Source organism: Arachis hypogaea, chromosome 20 (genome assembly GCF_003086295.3).
Source record: "Arachis hypogaea cultivar Tifrunner chromosome 20, arahy.Tifrunner.gnm2.J5K5, whole genome shotgun sequence".
In the NCBI taxonomy this organism is placed as follows: Eukaryota; Viridiplantae; Streptophyta; class Magnoliopsida; order Fabales; family Fabaceae; genus Arachis; species Arachis hypogaea.
Window position 1 is genome coordinate 129,421,603 of NC_092055.1, and position 23,658 is coordinate 129,445,260.

Genomic DNA, 23,658 nt, shown 5'->3' on the forward strand with positions numbered 1-23,658 from the left:
ACTTCCTCGGCATATCGACAATTTTCCCGTCCTGGATAGTCTTGAAAACACCAATTGACGACATCTCGAAATCAGGAGCAGCAATCTTCAGCTGGGCCTTCAGGGCATCTTCGGTCATCAAGATGGCATTCTTCCCTTGCTCCTTGGCCACCTTAAGCTTCTTCCTAAGATCAACGGCCTCTGCCTTAGCGGCTTTCGCCTCCGAAATGGCCTGCTCCCGCTCCTTTTCCAAAGCGACAACTCGACCCTGAGCGGCGTTCAGTTGACCTTCCAATGTCATCTCACGCTCAAGAAGCCGAGCCACGGTCTCATCGGACGCCTTTAGCCTCTCCGCAACAAACGACGACTTCTCCTCAGCAGCATTAAGCTTTCCCCCATCTCGGACAGCTGACCCTGGAGGAGCTCAACTTGAGCCTTAAAGTCATTATTCGCCTTAACAGAAGACTCAAGCTTCCTCCGAAGCGCCTCCATACCAGATAGCTCAAACTCGGCCTTCCGAGCTATCACGGCCCCACGAAGCAAGGTGCGATACATCCACCTCGCCTGCCCGGACAGCTCGGTTGCATGAAAATGCTCTTCTGTCCCAGGTATCAGCTGGGAGTCAATGAACTTGGAAGCATCAAAATTCCTCTCCATTACGGTTAGGACCCCCTCCGGGCTGGAAGACATTTTTCGTTTCTTAGGAGTGTGGATAAGCTCCACGTCGCTATCCGGATGAGGGGAGAGGGTCGCCTTCCCGTCAGCAGGTCCCTCCTCATGGGTAGGGGAAGCCTGACCCCCTAAGCCCTGCTTTCCCGACGTCTCGGTATCCTGGGCAGGGGAAGCCTGGCCCTCTTTTTCCCCTGACGGACCCTCCGACTTGCCGGCGTCCTTCTCTTCGGCATTCTCATCATCACTAGCCTCAAAAAAGGTCTTCATCAAATTCTCGAGACCGGTCACGGTGGCAGACATTTCCACTGCGAATAAACAACAAGAACGTTAGTCGTCAAACCGGAAATAAGAAGAACAACGACAAAGAAACATAGACAAACAAGAAAAGCAACTCACGAATATAGCTCCGGCCGGCCTCCCGTTCACCCATAAGAAGGTGGGGATTCACAGGATTCTTTTCAAAGATAGCAAGAAGAACGTTCGCTATCTTCTTATCTACAGCCGACAACCTCTTGTACGATACTTTCACAAAAGGATTCGACCCCGCGCCGAAGCTCCAGTAAGTCTGGATAAGGCGCTCCCCCTCTAACGACAACCAGAAGGGGTGGCGACCCTTGACGGGACGAACCTTGAAATACTTATCCTTAAAACCATGGTAGGAATCCTCAAAAAGGCTAAAAATCTTCCTACCCTGGGCAGCACGGAAAGAAAGAAACCCCTTTCTTGCTTTCCCCTGTTTGGAGGGGTTGGTAAGGTTGAAATAAAAGAGAAAAACGTCCACCGACGCCGGTAGCTCTAAGTACTCGCAAACCATCTCGAAGCAGCGGATCGAAGCCCAGCTGTTCGGATGAAGTTGAGACGGGGGGACGGATATCCGGTTCAGCAGCGCCATTTGAAAATCGGAGAACGGTATCCGAACACCAACTTGTGTGAACATGGATTTATAAAACCAGATCCAATCGGGGACGCGGGGAGAATGAAAATTGAGCTCATAAATACGCTCATGAGGAAGCGGGACAATGGCCTCATAGTTGGCCTCCTCATCAGTACCCCCACACAAGTAGCCGGCTTGCCGGAACTCCGTCAGCTCCCCCAAGTCCATCTGGTTGGGTGAACTCCTTATATCGTCCGTCACCCAAGCATACGGGTCGTAAGCCGCAGCAGATCCGGAAGACCGGGAGACAACGCGAGGCATACCTACAGCGGGGTACCACTCCGTTAGTCTATGAGGTCGGGAGCCCGAAAAATTCTCAGAAACTATACCTTTTCAACTCAATCATAACCATATACGACTAGAAACTACACCTACCTCACAAACCACCCAAAAAGGCCTATCCTGGAATGGTACCCCTTCCCTAACTCACCTACCCCAACACTACAAAAACCTCTTAACAAAAATAAAACCAGCCATGCAGCAGACGCAAACAACAAATCACACAACAACAGAGCATAACGCAGATACCAGAAGAGAGAAACCAGAAGATTACCTGGAACGATGAAGGAGATCTGGGCTGGAAGTTGAAGCAGGAAGGAGTTCGCGCAGGAAGCTTTGGATGTTAGGGAGAGAAGAAGTTGGAAATGATAAGAGTGGGAGGTGGATAGGGAGAAAACTGTTTAAAAACCACCCCCAAAAAGCGCGAAAGGAAGCAGGGGCAAGATAGTCTTTGCGCACGGATTTTTTCAAATCATTATGAGCATTAAATGCCCAGCGCGGAGAACGAAACGGCAAACAGATGCCACAGCAGATCAAGAGACACGCGCACAAGAGACGCGTCTCTCCCACGATCAGCCGACCCAACGACAACGCACGAATGTAAACATCACGCGCCACCAATGGCCTCCACGACCATCGCTGACGCGTCGGGGGCACTGTTACGGCCTGGCCCAAAACTCGCGCGGGTCAACCCGACCCGAGTTCTCGCCGGCCCAGTGATGCGTCCTCCACCCGACCCGGACACGCGTCCCGTACGGCTCGCATACAGCCGTGGGACAACACCTTTGAGGGTATGGGCCTGCCCACTGGAAGGGCCCACTACTGACATGTATATAAGGGGGAGACTGGCTCTCCCCCAAGGTACGTGACATTCACACACCATTCCCTCTCCGCCTGCACATATTCTGACAAGGGCGTCGGAGTGTCTTTGCAGGTGGCACCTCCCTCTCCATCCGAAGTACTCGGGATCTCGCTCACTCGGGACCAGGAAACCACGACCAGACGAGCCTCTCCACCATCCGAAACGTTGACCTCAAAGCCTTAACCCGAACCGTCCGGTACCCGACTTACCGAACACATAGTAATTTAGAGTTTGTCATTTAGAATGATATAATTCTTTTGTAATTTTTTTTATTTCTTCTCTATTTGACAATTCAAATAATCATATTAAGAATTTACGATTCACTAGCCTCTTTTTTTTTTTTTTAAGTAAATATGACACATTACAATATATCTTTTTCTTTTCAAATAGGATTCTTTGGTAGTGGGTTTCCGGTGTCTTTCAAAGACTAGTGCTACATCCTGAATAAGTGTCTATTATTTTTCATGCTTACAATAAATGAAGAAAACATTTGGTTTTGTATATGCAGTAACGGCAGTTGCTGATATGATCTTCTGTTTTAACTCATCACCTTATTCGGTTATTCCACTTATATTTGGTTTAGTGTTTTTGTTTTGCTGCTTTACACAGTCATGGAGTTCTATTCTTGCTACTCCTGATAGTGTAGAGGTGAAGTTATGATTGGATGACTAAAATTACTACATAAAATATGTGCTCTTGACAGTGGGAAAAAAAAATAAAATTAAATCTATATTTTTTAAAATTATCTTTTGAATAATTTCTATAGGTTTAAACAAGTCAAGAAGTTTGCCTGATGAGTTGTGTTAGAGAGAGATTGATGTATGACGGTGCAACTGTATTAGCTCCTCTAGTTAGTGGACTTGTGGATCTTGTACAGATAGGTATACCGCATTATTCTGCATTGGCATATAGCAAAGTCTGAGGGGAAATATTTTTATTAAAATCTAGTCAATATTTAATTATTAACAAAAAAATGTGTAATTTTGTATTAGATGTAATTTTATACTATTAAATATATTAGGTAGCGTTTGTTTTCGGAGACACGACACGGAGACATGGACAGCACATTCTTAAAAAGCGTTTGGAAGTAAAGACATAGACATTGAACATATTGTCTCCGGGACAGTTTTTAATCCTTTTGTGTCCACTCTTTTACGGAGGACAATGATGGACACGGATTTGGAAGAGAGACACGGACGTTTTTATGAATTTTTTTTCTTTTTTGTTCATGGTGCTATTTTTTATTATTCCACTGTTACCTCTTCTTATTTTTTCTATTTTGCGTTGTTCTTAGAAAGTACTTTTTTTTACTCCATACTCTTTTTCTATCTCTACGTTCTTTTTCTTTCTCTTTTTTTCTCAGGTACTCTCTCTTTTTTATAAAAATTTTTATTGGACTGAATAATTTCTTTTTTCTTATCATTCTTACTTCAACATCATTTTAACTTTATATTATATTATTTGATTTGTAATAAAAATAATAACAAAAATAATTAGTCTGGAGACTTTTAAAAGATAAATATTATAAAGGTAAAATTGATATTTTAAAATGCTAAAAAATAATTTATAAATTATAATTGATTTTATATAATTTAAAGAAAAATTAATTTTTTGAAAGAAAAATAAAATTTTAGATAAAAAAAAATTAATTTTCTAAATAAAAATAGATTTTTATGTGCAAAAATTAATTTTTTTCCATTTAAAAATGGATTCTTTTTTTAAAACTGATTTTGTATTTAAAATTAATTTGGCTTATTAACCTAAATGAAATTTTTTATTAATCAAACTCAGATTTTTTTTGTTAATATTAACTATATGTATTCCTACATATTAATAATAAATTTAAAAAAAATAATTATATTTATAAATTTTATTTTAATATAAATATTATTATATAATTTTTTATTAAAATTTTTGACTGCTTCAAATATTTTTTTCAAGTTCCCACTGTGTGTACTCCTACGTACTCTTATTATTTATTAAATTAGTTTATACTCAAAAATTTGGAATCACATGACTATTTTAGTCATTTTATATAATATTTTAGTACTGTCCATGTGTATCCAAACATAATACTGGACATTACATTAGTGTCCTATCCATCGTATCCAAACACGATACACAAAACATAATTTTTAATGTCTCTGTCCTATTATCTTTGTCTCAGTGTCCTGTTCTGTCGTGTCTCTACAAACAAACACTACCTTAATGATGATTAATTGATAATTATAAATCACAAAATATGTTGTATGTTGATTCTCTAACATTATTTTAGTCATAAACTTATTATACACTTACACTTAGGTCCAGTTTAGATAAATAACTTAATTAAGTTTTTTTTGAAAAAATAGTTTAAACAATAAATGATTATAGTAAAAGTAACTTGTAAATAAATTATTTTATATTTAAATTTTTAGTTTTAAAAGTGTTTATTTTATAAAAATGTAATAAAAAGTAGTAATATTATAAAAGAAGTCATTTTTTTTATTTTTCTATAAGTTCTTAAATAGTTTATTAAAAAACTATAATTTAATTTTAAAAATTATACTAGACATTAATATTACTATTTTTCATAAGTCAAAAATAAAAAAAAAAGTTACTTTTAAACTTTTCCAAACGAACCTTAACCATGTCCTGTAAAAAAGGAACTTGATCTTACTTATTGCTCTGGCATCAATGACATTGGCAAATGGATGTAAGAAGTTGATGAAGCTTAATGTGTCGTATTACAATAGGATCACAGACAAAAGGGATGGAGTCACAAGCATTGGTATAAAAGCTGTTGCACTCACTTGCAAGAGACTGCCCGATTTAGATTTAAAACATTGTGAAAAAATACATGATTCTAATTTCTGGAATTACATTATTTCTGCCTTCTTAATAACAAAGGAATACAACCTCCAAATGAATGTGCCTGAAGGAACATAAATGATACTCCTCAGGTTTTATTGATTCATAAATTATGTACTGTCTTTTAGTTTGATCTTATTGACAAATTTGTCACTATGATACTCCTTTGACACTTTGACTCATTGACCAACACTATGATACTCCTACTGCTTCTCAAATCTCAATGCTTCATAAGATAATCTTTTGTTTCTTTGCTAATTGACAAACTGATACACTAAACGTAGAAAACCTGGTATGTTGGTAACACGTTGAGTATTTTCTTATGCTTTCTATAACTGAAGTTCCTATTTACACTTTTACAAGCCCATCATGAGTTAATTGTCCCCAGCAGAATTATTTTTACTGGAGCTACTTTAATTTCTCTCTGCATCTCCCATGATTATACACGCAGAAAAAAAAAACAAGATAAACTGGAAAAGAGAAGACGAAGATGAGAAGACAAGAATTTAGAAATTACTCAAATTAGGATTTTATAGTTAAAAATGGTCTAATTTAGATATTATAAACTAATTTTTCGTATTAATTTGAATCATATTCAATTTTTATCCAAATCAGCATATAGTTGGAATGCTAACTTAATACTTGACATTTCATATCATTAACGTGTAAAGCCTTCTCTGATTAAGAGACTAATGAAAATGCACTTTTTCGAGTTTAAGAGATTTAGTTGGTCATTTATTAATTAAAATAGGAGACTAAATTGGATAATGATTTAAATTTAATAAACTACTTTAGGCATTTACTCTAATATACATCATCAAGTATAGAGTATTTATTTACGGGCCTGCTACACATACAAGCAAAAAGGTCCTACAAGTTTTACAAGTTCCCATCCCACACTTCATTCACACGCGCACTCATCTCTCTTTGAATGGAACGTAAACTACACGCGCCCCACTCAACGGTTGCTCTTCGCAAAATAACGCTCCTTAATGGCGCACTCTTCCACTTCTCCAAGCCCTTCGAAGAAAACACAAACCGTCCGTTTTCGAGCAACATTCCAAACTGCAGAGATAGGACTCGTCGCGAAGATTAGAACTCTCCATCAACACAACATAGAACTCTCGATCAACAATCTCCAGAAAAAACGAAGTTATAATACTCAAGGTACGTTACGTTACTATTTTACTCATATTGTATATTTTCCACATTTCGAATACGAAGAACTAGGTTTTACTGTTCTTCTAGGTTTTACTGTTCTTCTTGTTCTAGGTCTCATTTTACAGTTTTTAATGTTCTACTTGTTCTAGGTTTTACTGTTATTCTTACTTCTAGGTTATTCTGTTCTTCTTAGTTGTTCTAGGTGTTACTGTTCTTGTTGTTCTAGTTCTTCTGGTAACTGATTTTTGGGAGTATATTGCGTGATTTGGTGGGTGTATATTGAGTATTTTGTTGGGTGTATATGGCATAATTTGTTGGGTGTATATTTCTGAACTGATATACTGTAATATAGTCAACAGTTGCAACTATTCTAATATTTGCTTGTCCATGGGTGTATATTGCTTGACCTTGTAATGTTGCTTGACCTTGTATATTAATGCATATTTGAGTGATATCCGATTGATATATATGGGTGTATCTGACTCATATCTATGGATGTATCTGACTCATATCTATGGGTGTATTTTTCATTTCAGAAAAAATGACAGGCAGAAACCAAGCTGAAAAAAATGTAAGAACAAATATATGTCTTAGATGAAATCAGTTTTATATAATAGAAATATATCTGACTATAATTTTGCTTTGTTTACAGCAAATCAAAGACCTTAAGTGTGCAACACATTTGTTAAGTGAGAAATTCAGAAACATGAGCGAGGAGAAAAAAACAATTGTTAGGGATTTGGAATTTGGTGGCCTGATGCACATCCCGCCGCTAAGGGTGCATCACCAAATTGTCAGATAGATTCTAAGGATATTGACACTGATTAATGTAAATGTTATATAGTCCTGTAACAAATTGAACACATGCTGTAAAAATTTTTCAATTATAATTCAGTTTATTGTAAAATTTCTTTCAATAATTAAACACTCTCTGCTGTATTCAAAATGTATGAATTACAGGTACTATAATATGAAGGAAAACATCAAACCAAATATACACCCATAACCTGCCATTTTTTACACCCAAAAAAAGTTGAATATACACCCAAAAATCTATCCCCCTGATGCTTTATCCCTAAAACCCTGAATCCTAAACACTTAAAACCTAAACCTTAACCCCTAATCCGTAAACCCTAAAACCCTAAACCCTAATACCTAAAACTCTTAAACCGTTGTAAAAAAAAAAAACAAACAGTATTTTATAACATAAAAACAATATTCTGAAGTATATATATATATATATATATATATATGTAAAATATGAAATACAAGAAAATTCAGAAATACACCCAAAAGAACACTGCTTTTACACCCAAAAGAATGCATGCTCTCGCTCCTTTGTGTGCTTCTCATCCCTGCCCAGAAGTGGTGATCCAGATAGATTGGAATCCATATATGACGGTCTTCATAGAGATCTGCAGAATACACCCAAAACAGACTATAAATACACCCGAAAAAAAAATTAAATTTACACCTCTGCTGCAAATTTTAAACAAACATTACCTGAAAGCCACTTGTTGTCCACAAGACCAAAATTCAGCAGAAAATCATTCCAATTCCTATCAAATGAGTCTTTAAGCACACACACGCTTCTCGCACTTCTCTCGTAATGTAATTCCTCACGTCCTTTTCAATAAAATTTAACTCGCGATGACCCCCGGCAGCTGCAACAAATGATTGGTAAGTTTTGCTTGGTCTAATACCAGCCTCCTCGTTATTCTCTATTGTACGACGAATGGACATGCTTAGTTCCCTGTGCTGTTTGAGATATTTTAGATTTCCATTTTCCCTCTCTGCTACATGTAATCAATTGATTCTTAATCTCGTTTCCTTTCCTATTTGTGCTCCGAACTCTTGTAGAAAATCCTGCAGCCTTGGCGTAGTTCCTGTAAACTTTTCCAGCATCTTTAAGGGTGGTAAAGGTCATTTCAACCTTGGGAACAAACTGGTCATCAACAAAGAGAGGCTGCAGAATACACCATGTCAAAAACAAAAAATACACCCAATCATGTCTGATCTAATACACCCGAACGACAACAACGCAACTAAAATAACAAAAAAAGCCATAAACTGTAAATACACCCACACTTCCCCCAAAAATACACCCAAAAAATTCTGATCTACACCCAAGCGTCTGCTATAAATTGCAGATAATTAATCAAAACTAATACATTATATTCAATCCACATATTTATGTTCACGCGTTAGTTTCACAGTCAATATTCACGAATTATTCAGCTACACAATGCTATACAAATAACTGCAACAAAATTTAGAGTAATCATATGTAAATCAAACCTCAAACCAGTGAGGAAGGAGGAGAAAAGAACGATCAAAAAGCAGAGGAAGACGCGCGAGAAGAAGAACGAGCAAATTTGGAAAGAAGGAAAACGAAGAAGGAAACAAATTTTTTAAATTTAGTAGTTATATATAGCGCGTGTAAGGGACGTAGCACTTGCAGTGTATTTTGAAAGAGTTAGGGGTTAATTGACTTGTAATGCTTACAAGCCCTAATCACTTGTATGTAGAGCTTTTCCGATTAATTTATATTAATTTGAGATTCAAAGTATCTTATACAGATATTGTTCTTGCTGAACGAACTCAATTTCAATCGAAAAAGTTATACCACAAAAAGTTGATCACATAAGAATATTACGTTTATTATTTTTAATATGTATTATGTGCGTGTGTATTACAAAAAGATGAGGTAGAGAGCATGATTTTCACTGCTATGAGGTTCAAAAAATTGGAGGCACCGATTTTCTTTTTAGTTATACCGTAGTGTCAAAAAATCATAGCCATCGATTTACATTGTTTGAATTTTATATAAAAAATTTTAAAAATTAGACAGTTCGATTTATATTTTTAAAAATTAAAAAGAATTATCATTAAAATTGGATCTTTTAATTTTTATAAAAATAAAAAAATTAACTATTAAAATTAAATTCTTTAATGTATAGTTTTTTTTCTTCAAACAAATAAAATGATCTGATTTGATTAATATAAATTTAAAAAAAAAAATTCCATATAAAAAAAAAACATTCGTGTTTCCAATAACAATGTACTTTACACATGTTTGATCCGTATTAAAAAATATTTGTCAAAATATTACTGTTAAAAAGTTTAATTATTTTACTTGATTATCGTGATAACTAATTATTTGCTAGAAAAATGGATAGAGTAACATGTATAAAATGGAACATAGTCATAAAGTAAGCTACTTGACCACTTGGCCTCACAAAAATTTAGTTTGTTAAGGTTTTTTAGAGAGATATTTATATTTTTTAAAAGTGTAAACACTTCATTTTGTGTTTGATAAATTAAAAGTTTATGTGTTTATTTATACTTGTAATTTTTAAAAGTTAAAATATTTTTGAAAACACCTAAAATAATTTTTTTTAAGTTAGCTTATACTTATCAAAATTAAAAAGTCTAATATAACTTTATTATAAATTAATAGTTAGATTTAATTCTTATGCTAATGTTTATTTAGTATTTTTAAATTTTAAAAATATTTTACCGAATACATTTGTTATTCCTTATATTTATTAAAAATTATTTTTAATTTAATTTACTAAAAACAAATGTTATAACTTTTAACAAATAAAAATTTTATCAAACTAAGCCAAAGGCTAGTGCTTTATTGATATAACTATCTTCATTTTGAAATAAGTTTTTCAAAGAAAAAAATGCTTCAAATATAGTATAAGAAATTTACTAGAAAGAATCAATTTTAAAAAGAAGCCTGTACATTCTCACCTAGCCTATTACAAGTTTACAACTAGTATTTCGGCTCTTTCAAGAAAAAAAAGAGGTGTTCCGAAATTAAAATTAGAATAAAAAGGCAATTAGGTATTTAAGAATTTTGTGAAGAATTTATAAATTTATCAAAAATTATTAAGTAAGTTCATAAAAATATTAAATAAGTTCTAAATAATTATCATGATAGATTTATAAATGAGATAGAAGACTAAAAAAATAATTTTATTCAGTATTATAATTTGATTCATCTTTAAATACTTTTTATTAAATAAAAAATATTATTCTCCTTATTAATTAAACAAATTTTAATTCTGTATTTATTATATTTTATATCAATGACTTAGGTTTAGAATTTAAAATTTATAGTTAAAGCAATTACATAGGTTTATGAAATGACTGAAACTCTCTCATTGAAAACCGAGAAACGATCATTGGAGGAGGAGGATTTAGTTGCCCGAAGCACGAAGAAAGTCAAGATAATTTCAACAAGATAAGGGGATGTCGTGATGGAAGAAGAACCTAACTAAGGAGAACAGTCCAACGTGATCATAGATGGACAGCAGGTCAATCTGGATGTGGAGATGGTACCTAAAACTGCTATGACCCAACCTGCAAAAGTTTCTTACAGAGATCTTCTATTAGGATATAGACTAGATAAGTTAAACCTGGAAGATATTGTTGAGATGGTGGCGGAGGACTATCTCTCTGATCAAGAAATTGGGGATCTAGGTACAGAGTCTCAGGCTCCCTTCAACCCAAAACCATCAATCGAAGTGACCCTGGAAGAGTATGATGAGTGGTGCAGGCCATGAAAATAGACGCTAATTGTGAAGCCTCTAGGCAAGAGGATTAACCTCCAATATATGGAAAGATGGATAAACAGAAGATGGGGTAAAAAGGAGGCTATCCGAGTGATGGATCTCGAAGAAGGGTTCTTCCTGGTTCGATTATCTTGTCAGGAGGATTATGGATATGCCCTTTTCGAAGGACCATGGATGATTGCTGACCATTATCTGTTAGTACAAAGATGGAGACCATTGTTCATCCCACAAGAAATAGAGGTGCAGAAATTGGCCACCTGGGTGAGAATTCCGAATCTCCGGGCAGAGCTCTACAATAAGCACTTCCTTTGGAAAGTAGGGATGTCCTTGGGAGTCATGCTTCGTGTCGACGAGCTCACCTCAATCCATTCCAGAGAAAAATTTGCACGTATATGTGTGAAAATAGATCTTAGAAGAAAGCTTGTTCCATCATTCACTACCCTTGGTAAGGATTTCAAATTGGAATACGAGGGACTCCACCAAATTTGTTTTTCTTGTGGAAGATATGGGCACAAAATTGACGGGTGTGTTGAATTGGCTAAAGAGACAAAATAAGTTGCAGAAAAACATGGTGAAGACTCTAGCCGGAGACACCACGGAGGGGGTGACAACGCCGAAAACCTGAGACAAGGGAAGCAGAGTCAGCAATAAAAAAATGAGAAAGAAAATATGATAGCAAAAAATCAGAGAGCAAATATGAAAAATCAAGCCGTTGAGAATATTCAGCAGAACCAAATCCCACAAATCAATCAAAATTTGAATACTGAAGGTTTGAAAAATAAGGAAAGTCCCTTTGGACCATAGATGGTGGTTAAAAAATCCCAAAGAAAGAATAGACAAAATTCTGGTAAGGCGTATGAAAAAAAGAAAGAAATGATTATGCAGGCAGATTTGATGCATTAAAGGAGCAAGAGCTAGAAGAGAAAAATGGAGTGCATTTGGAAGAAAATATTCATTCTAATAAGGAAAAGAAAAATGATGCTAACGTAAAAAGAGTGCAATATTATGACAGCGTGAAAAACTAACAGAGGAACTATAATGCTGCTACAAAGAATTATACAACAAGTAAAACCTACAAAGGCAAGAACTCTGATAATAGTAGAAGGAATAACCAGAATCAAGCAGGAAGCTCTAAACACAAACAACAATTCAGCACAAACAAGTTCACTTCTGAAGCAAAAAATCAAGCTAATACAGAGAAGCAAGAGAACACTCCAATAGATGCAACAAATAACAGAAGTAAAGAAGGAAGCCATAGTGAATACTGGAAACAATTCAGTAGGTTAGGGAAGAATATTTACAACAGCCGTAAAGAGGGCAACGTTATTCCTCTGTTTGGCAATATTGACCATCACACGGAAAACTTTATAGCCACCGCTATGGGGGAGGAAGGGTAGAAGGTCAAATAGGTATTATCAAAGACAAACCACCTGAGAGTGAACAGGATACCAGGGTAGAGAACATTGAAGTGACAGATAGTCGTATGCATGATGACAACTCTAGAGTCAAAGAGCAATCTGATGCCGAGGATATTCGACATATGGAGATTTAATTCTTCTCTTCTCTGTCCAGGGAGTCTCTTCCCTCGTCTTATTTTTATGCTTTCTAGATTTTTTTTATGATGAATACTTTAATTTGGAATTGCAGAGGAGCCTCTGCAAAGGGGTTCCACTCTATGCTAACTGATTTATATACTAAGTATAAGGCAACCTTTTGCATATTACTTGAGACCCATATTTCAGGGAAGAAAGCAGAGCTGATTATTAAAAAATTCGGGTTCGATAGCTGGTGTGTCAACGAAGCTAAAGGCTTCTTGGGCGGTATCTGGTGTTTATGGAAGAAAGATTTTTGGAACATCAAACCCATTACTATAGATAGACAGCTTATCCACTTGGAGGTTCAATGGAATAGAGAACCTCCTTGGTTCTTCACAGCTGTTTATGGGAGCCCTCAAGTAGGAAATCGCAATGCACTATGGGATAAGTTGGAGGACATTGCTAATAGCATAACAGGCCTATGGTGTATAGGAGGGGATTTCAACTCTACTCTTACGATAAATGACACAGGGGGATCCTCCAATCTTTCTCTTGATACTTATAAGTTTCAAAACTGTTTAAATGTTTGCGGGTTAAAAGATTTAGGCTTCTCAGGGCCCCCTTTCACCTGACAAAGAAGAAATATTAAGAGAAGGCTTGACCATTTTCTCAGCAATATTTTCTTCTCTAATCGTTTTCTTGATGTTGGTGTGAAGCATCTCCCTAAATTAAAATCTGACCATTTACCTATCCTTCTTGACTTTCAGATAGCTAATGATGATGGGAGGGATAAATCATTTCCGTTCCTTGCGCCTTGGATTCTGCATGAAGACTATAATAACTTGGTGAAAGGAAGTTGGAATAAAACTCAAGGGCTTGTTCAAAATGTCAGGAATTTCACAGCCCAAGCAAGGTTATGGAATAAGGATGTCTTTGGACACATCTTTAGAAAAAAAGCAACGAATTCTGACCAGATTGGAGGGAATCAATAACAAGTTATCTTTTCTTCCTAATCTTTTCTTAGAAAAGCTTCAAAATGATCTCAACAAGGAGTATGAGACCATTTCCATCCAAGAGGAAAGCTATTGGCAACAAATGTCTAGGTGTAACAAAATTAACTTTGGTGATAAAAACACAAGATACTTTCATCAGAAGGCTAATGGAAGAAGGAGAAGAAATAAATTTACTGCACTTAAAGATGAGGAAGGTAACTGGATTGATGATGTTGCTGATTTGAAGAAATGGGGAGTGAATTTCTTTAAGGCTCTCTACTTTTTCAGACTGGATTCATAAGCCCTACCCTATTAAAAATCAGTTCCCTAAGCTTCATGAAGAAGACTATGCTGAGCTTGCGAAGGAAGCCTCTAGAGAGGAAGTTAAAAATGCTATCTTTAACATGGGAAGTTGGAAGGCACCGGGCAACGATGGAATCCCAGCAAAATTTTTCCAACACTCCTGGGAGATAGTAGCGGAATCATTAACCAGCTGGGTCAAGGACATCTTCCAAGACCCGAGAAACATCAGGAAAGTCAATCAAACGCTGATTACTATCATATCCAAAAATTCAGCTCCGGAAAATTTTAGCCACTTCAGACCCATTAGTCTCTGTAACGTGTGTTATAAAGTGATAACTAAAATTGTGGCTTCTAGACTTAAGAATTTTATGCCTACTCTTATTGCTAACACTCAATCTAGCTTTGTGCCTGGCAGGGTTAGTGCGGATAATATTCTTGTGGTACAGGAAGTGGTCCATACTATGAGGAGCAGGAACCAAGGCAAAGGCTTAATGACGATAAAAATTGACTTAGAAAAGGCTTATGATAGATTAAACTGGAACTTTGTGGTGGATACTTTAAAAGATGCGGGAATTCCAGAGAACATTATCAACGTCGTTGCTTATTGCATTTCATCCCCAACTATGAATCTCCTATGAAATGGTTCACCATCTGAAACGTTCTCTCCTACCAGAGGCGTTAGACAGGGAGACCCTCTTTCCCCCTACCTCTTTGTTTTATGTATTGAAAGACTATCACATATAATTAACAAAGTAGTAGGGAATAGAAAGTGGGAACCTATAACCCTTTCCAAAAATGGACCTAATATTTCTCACCTATGCTTTGCAGATGATTTGGTGCTGTTTGCAAAGGCGAGCTTGGAACAGGTTCGAGTTATTAAGGAGACCCTTCAAATATTTTGCCATAGTTCAGGGCAAAAGATCAACCTTAGCAAGTCGTGTGTCTTCTTTTCAAAGAACGTGAACCACAACATCAAATCCAAGCTGTCTTCTTGGAACAAGAGGACTTTATCTCTCGCAGGGAGAACTACGCTCGTCCAATTTGTTCTATCCACTATCCCTAGCTATTGTATGCAAACTATGAAGCTTCCAAAGGTAGTTTGTAATAAGATTGATAAGATTTGTAGAAATTTTCTTTGGGGGAGTAATGAAGAGGAGAAGAAGGTCCACCTTCTAAATTGGGACAAAATTTGTAGGACCAAAAAAGAGGGTGGATTGGGTATTCGAAAAGCTCACGAGACTAACCAGTTATTCCTTATGAAGCTGGCTTGGGGTCTCATTCATAATAAGGACGCCTTGTGGGTTAAAGTCATGAAGGCTAAGTACGGATGTGGGAATGGCAAGGTTCCAAAAGTTCACAAAAAAACTAGCAGTTCGAATGCATGGCAAAGTATCACTTCTATTTGGGATAAGTTTTGTAATCAGCTCGTTTGGAGAATAGGAGATGGAAATGATATTTCTTTTTGGGAGAATCATTGGGTTCCAGGAATCCCTAAACTACGAGAAGCTGCTATTATGAACCTTGACGAGAACAGAATGGCAGAAAAGGTCAAAGATTATGCGAATGAGCATGGGAATTGGGACTGGAAAAAAATATCTCATGTTCTGCCTGATGAGCTAATTAGTCATCTTCGCACCCTAAAAGCCTCTAATGCCTCTACAGGGGAGGATTGTGTGAGTTGGGCTCCAGCAGCAGATGAAAATTTTTCTATCAGAACAACCTATGATGCCTTTTTCAAGGATAATAGTGAGAACAGTAACATATATAAGCAAATTTGGAAATTAAAGATTCCCTAGAGATTGAAGTCTTTCAGTTGACTTTTAACTCATGAAGCTCTTTTAACAAATAGCAAAAGAAAAAGCAGAGGATTAACTTAAGATAGTACCTGCCCCAGATGCTATGATGTTGAAGAGACGATACTCCACGTTTTGCAGGATTGCCCTTTTATTCACAAAGTGTGGACCAGTATCATTCCCAGAGATTACCAGGACACCTTTTTTTCTCAATCCTTCCATGACTGGTTGAGAAAAAATATTTTGGTAGCCTCTTCTTCTGTTAATGGGACACCTTGGCCCATAACTTTCACCACCACCTGTAACTTAGCCTGGAAAAGCAGAAACGAGCTTATTTTCAGTGAAGAAAGTTTACCAAACACCCAATTTAGTCGCATTGCAGTTAACCTTGCAGATCATTATCACTTTGCTCTAAATCTAACAGAGGTCAGTACCAAAACCTTAAGACTTACCAGAAAGGAATCAATCGGATGGGAACCGCCGGAACAGGATCGCTTAAACTGAACATGGACGGCTCGGTGCTCCAACCTGGAAGTAGAGGGGCGTGTGACGCATTATCCGAAACTGCGAGGGCCGGTGGTAGTAGGTTTCAGCATGAAGATTGGAAAGTGTACCATCACTACGGCAGAAATCTGAGGCTTTTATGTCGGCATTAAACTAGCAACGGAGATGAGAATCTCCAACCTTGTGGTTGAGTCTGACTCTAGATATGCTGTGGAGCTAATTTAAAAGACATCAGTGGAGAAGCACTCTCAATCCACTCTGATTCGAGCTATTAAAGAGCTCCTAGTTGGCTTAGAGAGCGCCGTTGTCCGTCATATCTACCGGGAGACAAATTTATGCACAGATGCTCTTGCTAAGGTAGGGCAAGAACAAGAAGCTAGAGTTCATTGCTTCAAGCTTCCCCCTGTCATGGTCGCACATCATGTGCTTGCTGATAGGAGTAGAATGAAATTCTCCAGAAGCGTTAGCTGTGATCCTTATTTGTCCTGGGCTTTGGGCCCATTATACATAAAAAAAAAGAATTTAAAATTTATAATTTAGATTTTAGAATTTAAAAAATGGAGCATTCTTTAATTTTTTTTCAAAGTGCATTAGGATTGGTTTTATACTTTTTCAAGACTTATATAAATTATAATTTATTATATGAAATGCTAAAAAAAAAGATGAATTGTATTAAGCGTTATAGTTTTTTAAGATTTTTAAATTTGTTTGTATAATTTTTTAGAATGTACATAATATATTTATTTATTTAAAAATTCAGAAATTTATCAAAAAAATTTTAAAAATTTATTTGATAATTTATTATTGAAAAAGTCTAGGTAACTAATATTTTCTTTAGTCTTTAGTCAATTTTTTTTTAAATATTAAAATTTAGATACAGTTAACAAAAATTAAACAAACCTCAGAGATCTTATCACAATTTTTTAGTAAGTCACGTGTACACTAAAATTAACCATTAAAATCAACCACAAATATAAAATATATATTAAAATATAAATATATATTAAAAATAAATTAAAATACATATGTATATATTAGTAGCTCATTTTATTATTTGATTTTAGTCTATAAATAGTATTTTTGTTTTTTTTTTTTAATAATAATACGGCGGCAACTGGTATGTGGTAACTGCCTAACTGGTAACCCTAAACCCGCAAGGGAAACTTCTCTGATTTTTTTCTCTCTCTCTCTCTCTCTCTCACAGAGAATCCTGTTGAATCGGAATCAGAGTTGTCGTTCGTCAATTCAGGTACTTTACTTTCATTCCTTCCTGCTGCTTCAATTGCATTCGACATTACAAACCTCTATTTTTTTAAGAATGGTGAAATGCTGAAATGAACTAAGATATGTTTCATTGGATACATTGTGTTGTGGAGATAGAATGTCACAAACTCAATTCAAATTTGAAGTATTTTTTATGTATGTAATGCACTACTTTGGACACAATTTGGTTGGCTTAATGTGCTAGAAAAATTACTAGGAGAACTGTTGCAAAGTTTTGTTTCCAATGAATATGAACAATGAGCATTTGAATGTACCGTTTGTGATTTGTGAAATGTAAACAACCCTGAACATATATATTTCCGGAGAAAGGTGCATCGAATTCTTTACTGCTTTAGGTGGTATCTCGTGATTTCTGGAGAAAGATTATTGATTAATTTGATTTGTGGATGCAGTCATGGATTTGTATATGAGGTTCCTGCAATAGCCAGTTTGGGAGGTACTGATAAGTTCAAAGGGGATAAATTTATCAGAGAAGCTGAGTTGTGAGAGAAAGAAGAGACTAGATAAAACCGTTTAACATAAAGTTGTCGTCCTTGTTCGATGGTTGATTCTCCTCTAAAGACTAGTGCTACTATGGAGGAATTAAAATTACCATCCAAGCAGAGTCTGGAAGGAAAGGAAAAGGAACAAGGTGAAGCTGCTGAACATTCTTCTGTGAAGAATGATACTACTGCAAAAGAAATCAATCCATCACGGGATCGGAAAAGGTGGAGAAAGAAAGAGAAGAAACAAGGTGAAGCTGCTGAGCATAAAGGTTATCAGTTTTCAGTGGATATTTCTTCTGTGAAGAAAGATACTACTGTAAAGGAGGTAGATTCATTGCTATGTAAAAATGTTGATCCTAAAAACAAAGGTCCTAATGTTTCGCTGGATAATTGTTCGCCACAGACTGATGCCCCTTCTGAGAAGATAAATTCATCACCGAAGCCGAAAAGGGAAAGAAAGGAGAAGAAACCGGTTGAAGCTGTTGAGCATAAAGATCAAGGTCCTGATGTTTCACTTGGTAAATCTACTCCAAATACTGATATGGATAATGAATTTTCTAATATTGATGCTACTAGAGAGGATGTAAGTTCATCATCGAAGCGGAAAAGGAAGAGAAAGAAGAAGAAACAAGAAAAAGCTGTTGAAGATAAAGGCCCTCGTGCTTCACTGGATAAGAATTCTCAGAAGATTGATGATACCGCAGAGGATTCGTTAAACATATCCCCAGCTTTACCTAATCCTTTAGGCTCCCAAGATATTGTAGAATGTAGTTCTAAGAAGAGAAACAAAAGAAGGAAACGGCAGAAGACAAAATATAATGCTCTTGAAAGCATTGTTAACACTAATGATGTGCCAAAAGATACCTTTTCATCAAAATTTTGTACACCTGCCTTGCATATGCCTTCAGAACATCCAATTCAATTTGGGTCCACTGATTCTATAAGAGGAAAATCTTGTGCAGAGACAAATATTTGTCAGCAAGACAATGACAAGGGGGATCAGCATATACCAATAAAGGAAGCGGAAAACACCAATGGGGAGCATGTTGTTCAAGACATAAGCCGGTCCTACAACTCAAAGAATAAGCTTCTTATCCTTGATATGAATGGACTTCTAGCTGACTTTGCCAAAAAGGTTCCTCAAGGAAGTAAAAGTCCGGATTTTAAAATTTATGGGGGAAGAAAAGGGTCGATAAAAGGTGCAAAGATCAAAAATCATGATTCTTTATTTATGTTAATTTATGTGTATTGTGTCATATGAATTTGACTGACATGTGGGCTTTGCTCTCTGCAGTTTTCAAGAGGCCCTTCTGTGATGAGTTTATACAGTTTTGTCTTGACAGGTTTCATGTGGGTGTTTGGTCATCTAGAAAGAAGTATTTTGCCATTCCATGACTGTTCTTATCTTGTTGCATATGTTTATTCGTTTGAAATAGGGGTTCGTTATGAACGGGTTGGTTGCATTTCAGCATTAGAAAAAGTGGGCTTCATAAATTCTTTATGCTGTCTTGATAATTGTATGAAATTATTGGCAGGAAAAAGCTTGGTACAGCAGTCAACAAAATTTTTGGGGAATCAGCATCCAAACTGCTCTTTCGATGGGTAATCTATTCTCCAAAAGTACAATTTTTAGGTGCTTTTGATTTAACAAACAAGTCAATTATGAATAATTTCTTAACATAGTTGTAATGCATCTTCTATCAAATCGTACCGGATGAACATTTTTAGCTTTTACGTTTACTAGCATTAGTCATTCCTTGCATTGTTGGTTAATATCTCACATCTCTGCAGTATACTTCGCTAACTTGCATGTCTTCCCTTGTGGAGGATATTCCACAGAACTAATAGTTTCTTTTCTTTTCTTAGTTTTTATCACTGAATTATTATTATATTTCTAGGGTTATTTTTGGGTTTCTGGTTTTTTTTTTTTTTTTTGGGGGGGGGGGGGGGGTGGATGAGGAAAATGATAATACAACATTGGAGGATAAGAGTCCCCTATACAAAAACAAAGCAAAAAGATTTTAAAGGCCATGAACTTTACACCAAATTGGTGGTTCTAATCCTATCCCATAGAGCCAGCTTGTCAGAGAATCTGCAGTAGTATTATTTTGTAACAATATAAGTATTTCACTCTTGGCCATAATGGAACTTCAGTCCTATTTGAAATTTCTTTAGATGGCATTCAATCTTTCTATATTGTTTTATCATATAGGATCAGTCCCACTGTACGAAAACAGGATCTTGTACCCTTGAGGACAAAGGCAAGCCAATTGTGTTCAAGGAACTTCGAAAGTTATGGGAAAAAGTGGATGCCAGTCTTCCATGGAAGAAGGGAGAGTTTAATGAGTCAAACACATTATTGTTGGATGACTCCCCTTACAAAGCATTACTGAATCCTGTAAGTTTTGTTCTTTGGTTTTCGTTTATTTCAATAAGCTTTCTTTTTTGTTGGTGTTCTGTTAATTTTCTTATGCAAATTATTTTCAGAGGAACACAGCAATATTTCCCAATCCTTACCATTTTGATGATGTTGATGACACATCATTAGGTGAGACATGCTTCTGCCCATTTCCCTCTCCTTTTCACATCCTTTTATATTTTCTCTTCTTATGCTTCTCCATTGATAAATATATTGAGTCTTCTTTCAAATTAATGATACATCACAGGGCTGGGAAGTGATCTTCATATGTACCTTGAAGGGCTGGCTGGGGCTGAGAATGTTCAAGAGTATGTGGCATCACATCCATTTGGCCAAGAGGCCATAACCGAAACACACCGGTCTTGGAATTTCTATCGCAAAGTTATTGAAGCAGTTAAACGCAACAAAATTGCTGCTCAGATGCGGGGTAAATGTGGCTGAGATTATTCTTGTCATATTGATTCATTTGGCATGCATGGTTTACTTTAATATTAAGTCACTTCGATGGTTGAAATGCTGTTGGGTGTTGCTTTAGAAAGATGTCCGAAATAAGATTAGTTATTTGTACTCCTTGTAAGGTTAGGAATATAGTTTTTCTTCGTCATATTTCAACTCTTGTTAACGAGTTTTACTCAGTGGATGAATGTTTTGAAAATCGCTTTATTCAGTTATTGAGTTTACAACTTTCCATGATAAGGCACAATACAATAACGTCAGTTGATCCATGTAGCTGATCTTTCCCAGTGGGGATTGGATTCTGGTGTTATTGGTAATGAATTTTTTGAACATTCATAGTGAAAGGAAATTACTTTTCATCAAAACCATGCCTTGCCATTATTCCTCTTGGTCATACATTACTAGCTTAATTCGAGTGAAATGTGTCGCTAGTATCAATGATGTCGATAATTTATGATGCTCCAATTGAAACTCTATAGCTAGAATGGCAGGGACTGTTTAGCAAATACCGTTGTTGTTGTCGTTCCTGTTTAGAATTTGCTCTAAATCTGGTTGCTGCAGCTATGTCTAGGGGACAATTGCAGAGCTCCACCGTAACAGGCGAAAATACTGTCCATTTGCTTCCTGCTGCCGGTGATCCTCCACAAGAGCCCACAACACTTGTTGCTAGCGCCACCGATGATCCACAGTTGACCAAGGCGCCACCACCTCCCACTACCCGAGATCCACTACAATTGACTGATCCAGTGCCACTTCCTTCCACAGCCACTGCGGCAATGCTTCCTTAATGCTGGTCACCACACAAACCACAGCTGAAAATTCCAAAGCCGCCGGCTGCACTGTTCCCCTTAAAGAATCCCTGCACCGGCTGGTGTCATGGTGAATGTTGTCTGCCTTTGCGAGAAACCACTCGCCATGTTGCCAAATGACCCATCGCTATTCTTTGTGCACATCAAGCCACCGTGCACCTCCTTTGCATTGTGCTGCTGCTGCCTGCTGCCTGCTGCCTGCTGCTGCATATCTTCTTTGGTTCACTCAAAATTTCTGCGCTTTGGGTCTCGATCTATTATCTGGGTCCTGAAGCCCTGATTATTGTTGTTAGCATCATGCTGATTACTGTTCCATTGAAACTAAATTCTTTGCTGTAATTTTTAGGTGATTGAGTTGTTATATTAGTTTCCATGCATTTTTGTGCACTTTTTGTAGTTTCAAGAAACTTGTTTATTAATGCTTTCAAGATGTAAAGCAGAGGCCTAAGGGTTGTCATGAGCCAAGTTATAATGGCATTGTGATTATAGGGCAACAAAATTAAATGAGCTACTTTTGCCATTCCATGTCCCAGAATTTTATTTTACTTTATTTTTCTATTATCCCTCTTCATGTGAGTACTTATTAATGTTTTTTTTTTTTTAATGGTTAGTGATAATAATTGAACACGTATGTTGTAAGTTGTAACCCAACCACCATTTATTTTTGGCAAGTGCAAGTCATGAATAAGATTGCATGTGCTTCATAGTGTTGACATAATATCATGCAGCATGTAGGAATACATCACCCACCAACCATTCAATGCTTCTGATTTCCATCTGCATGCAACTATTTAAATAAAAATTAATTTAAAAAAGAAAGGTGCAATTCATTTATTATCAACAATATTGCTGTTTTAATGTTTCGGTCAACACTCAACAACAAGCATCTTTTGCTTTGGACCACAAAGTTTTGAATTATCCCAATCAATAAAAAGCTCATCTAATATCTTTAAAAAAACAAAAGAAAAAACAAAAAAGTAAAAGGCCCATAAGTCCAAACTAGAATTCAGTATTGAGTATTGACTCATGCAATGGGTGTGTGCAGATGAAAAAAGTTTTGAGGTTTTGATCTCTTAACTCTCTCGTCATTAGCATCAAAACATTGAAAATGATTTAGAAACTCAACAAGTCGGCAGTGATTATTACAACTTAAATAAAATGTTAATCATATAACTTAAATTGATAGCTCATTTTTTAATCAATATTTTATTCAATAATTATGATTGCTTAAGTATACATTCTATTATATTTCTAAGACTAACTCCTAATTAACTTTACTATACCTATTGCTTGAAAAACAAAAGTAACAACATTATTTCTAGGCTTCTCTCAATTCTAGTCATGTAGGTAGCATTTATTTTTAAAAGCTAGAATTGACATGGAAGACTGAGACTTGTGTTTGATTTTTGGAAATTAAAATTAAAATTTCAGTCTCTTTAATATTTTTAAAAAATAAAAATTAAAGATTAAAATTTTAAATATAGAGACTAAAATTTTAATAATATTTTTTAAAAAAAATATTTTTATTTAACTTTTTAAATTTTAAATTTAACAAAAAATATACTGAATATTTTCATGACTTAAACTAAGCAATATCGGGAGAGAAGAGATACACCAAAGAATATAAAGAAAAAAGAGATGACGCTGACAAGGTTAAGGGTCGTTGTCATTGTCGAAGAGAGAGAAGGGAAGGGAGGGGGAGGAACGGCTCCTGTTGTGGAAGAGACTCATTGGAGGAGATTGCTGCAAAGAGAGGAA

At 36.0% G+C, this 23,658-nt stretch overlaps 1 protein-coding gene across 1 annotated transcript; it reads left to right on the forward strand.

Annotated features, from left to right (window-relative positions):
* The first annotated feature begins 17,503 nt into the window (after positions 1-17,503).
* LOC112782758 (uncharacterized) lies at positions 17,504-22,420 on the forward strand. Its single transcript, XM_025825319.3, has 8 exons — positions 17,504-17,696; positions 18,124-19,415; positions 19,511-19,592; positions 19,752-19,818; positions 20,429-20,614; positions 20,704-20,764; positions 20,883-21,062; positions 21,653-22,420. The coding sequence occupies exons 2-8, from the start codon at positions 18,272-18,274 to the stop codon at positions 21,877-21,879; spliced, it is 1,947 nt and encodes a 648-aa protein (XP_025681104.1). The 5' UTR covers positions 17,504-17,696; positions 18,124-18,271; the 3' UTR covers positions 21,880-22,420.
* The last annotated feature ends 1,238 nt before the right edge of the window (positions 22,421-23,658 follow it).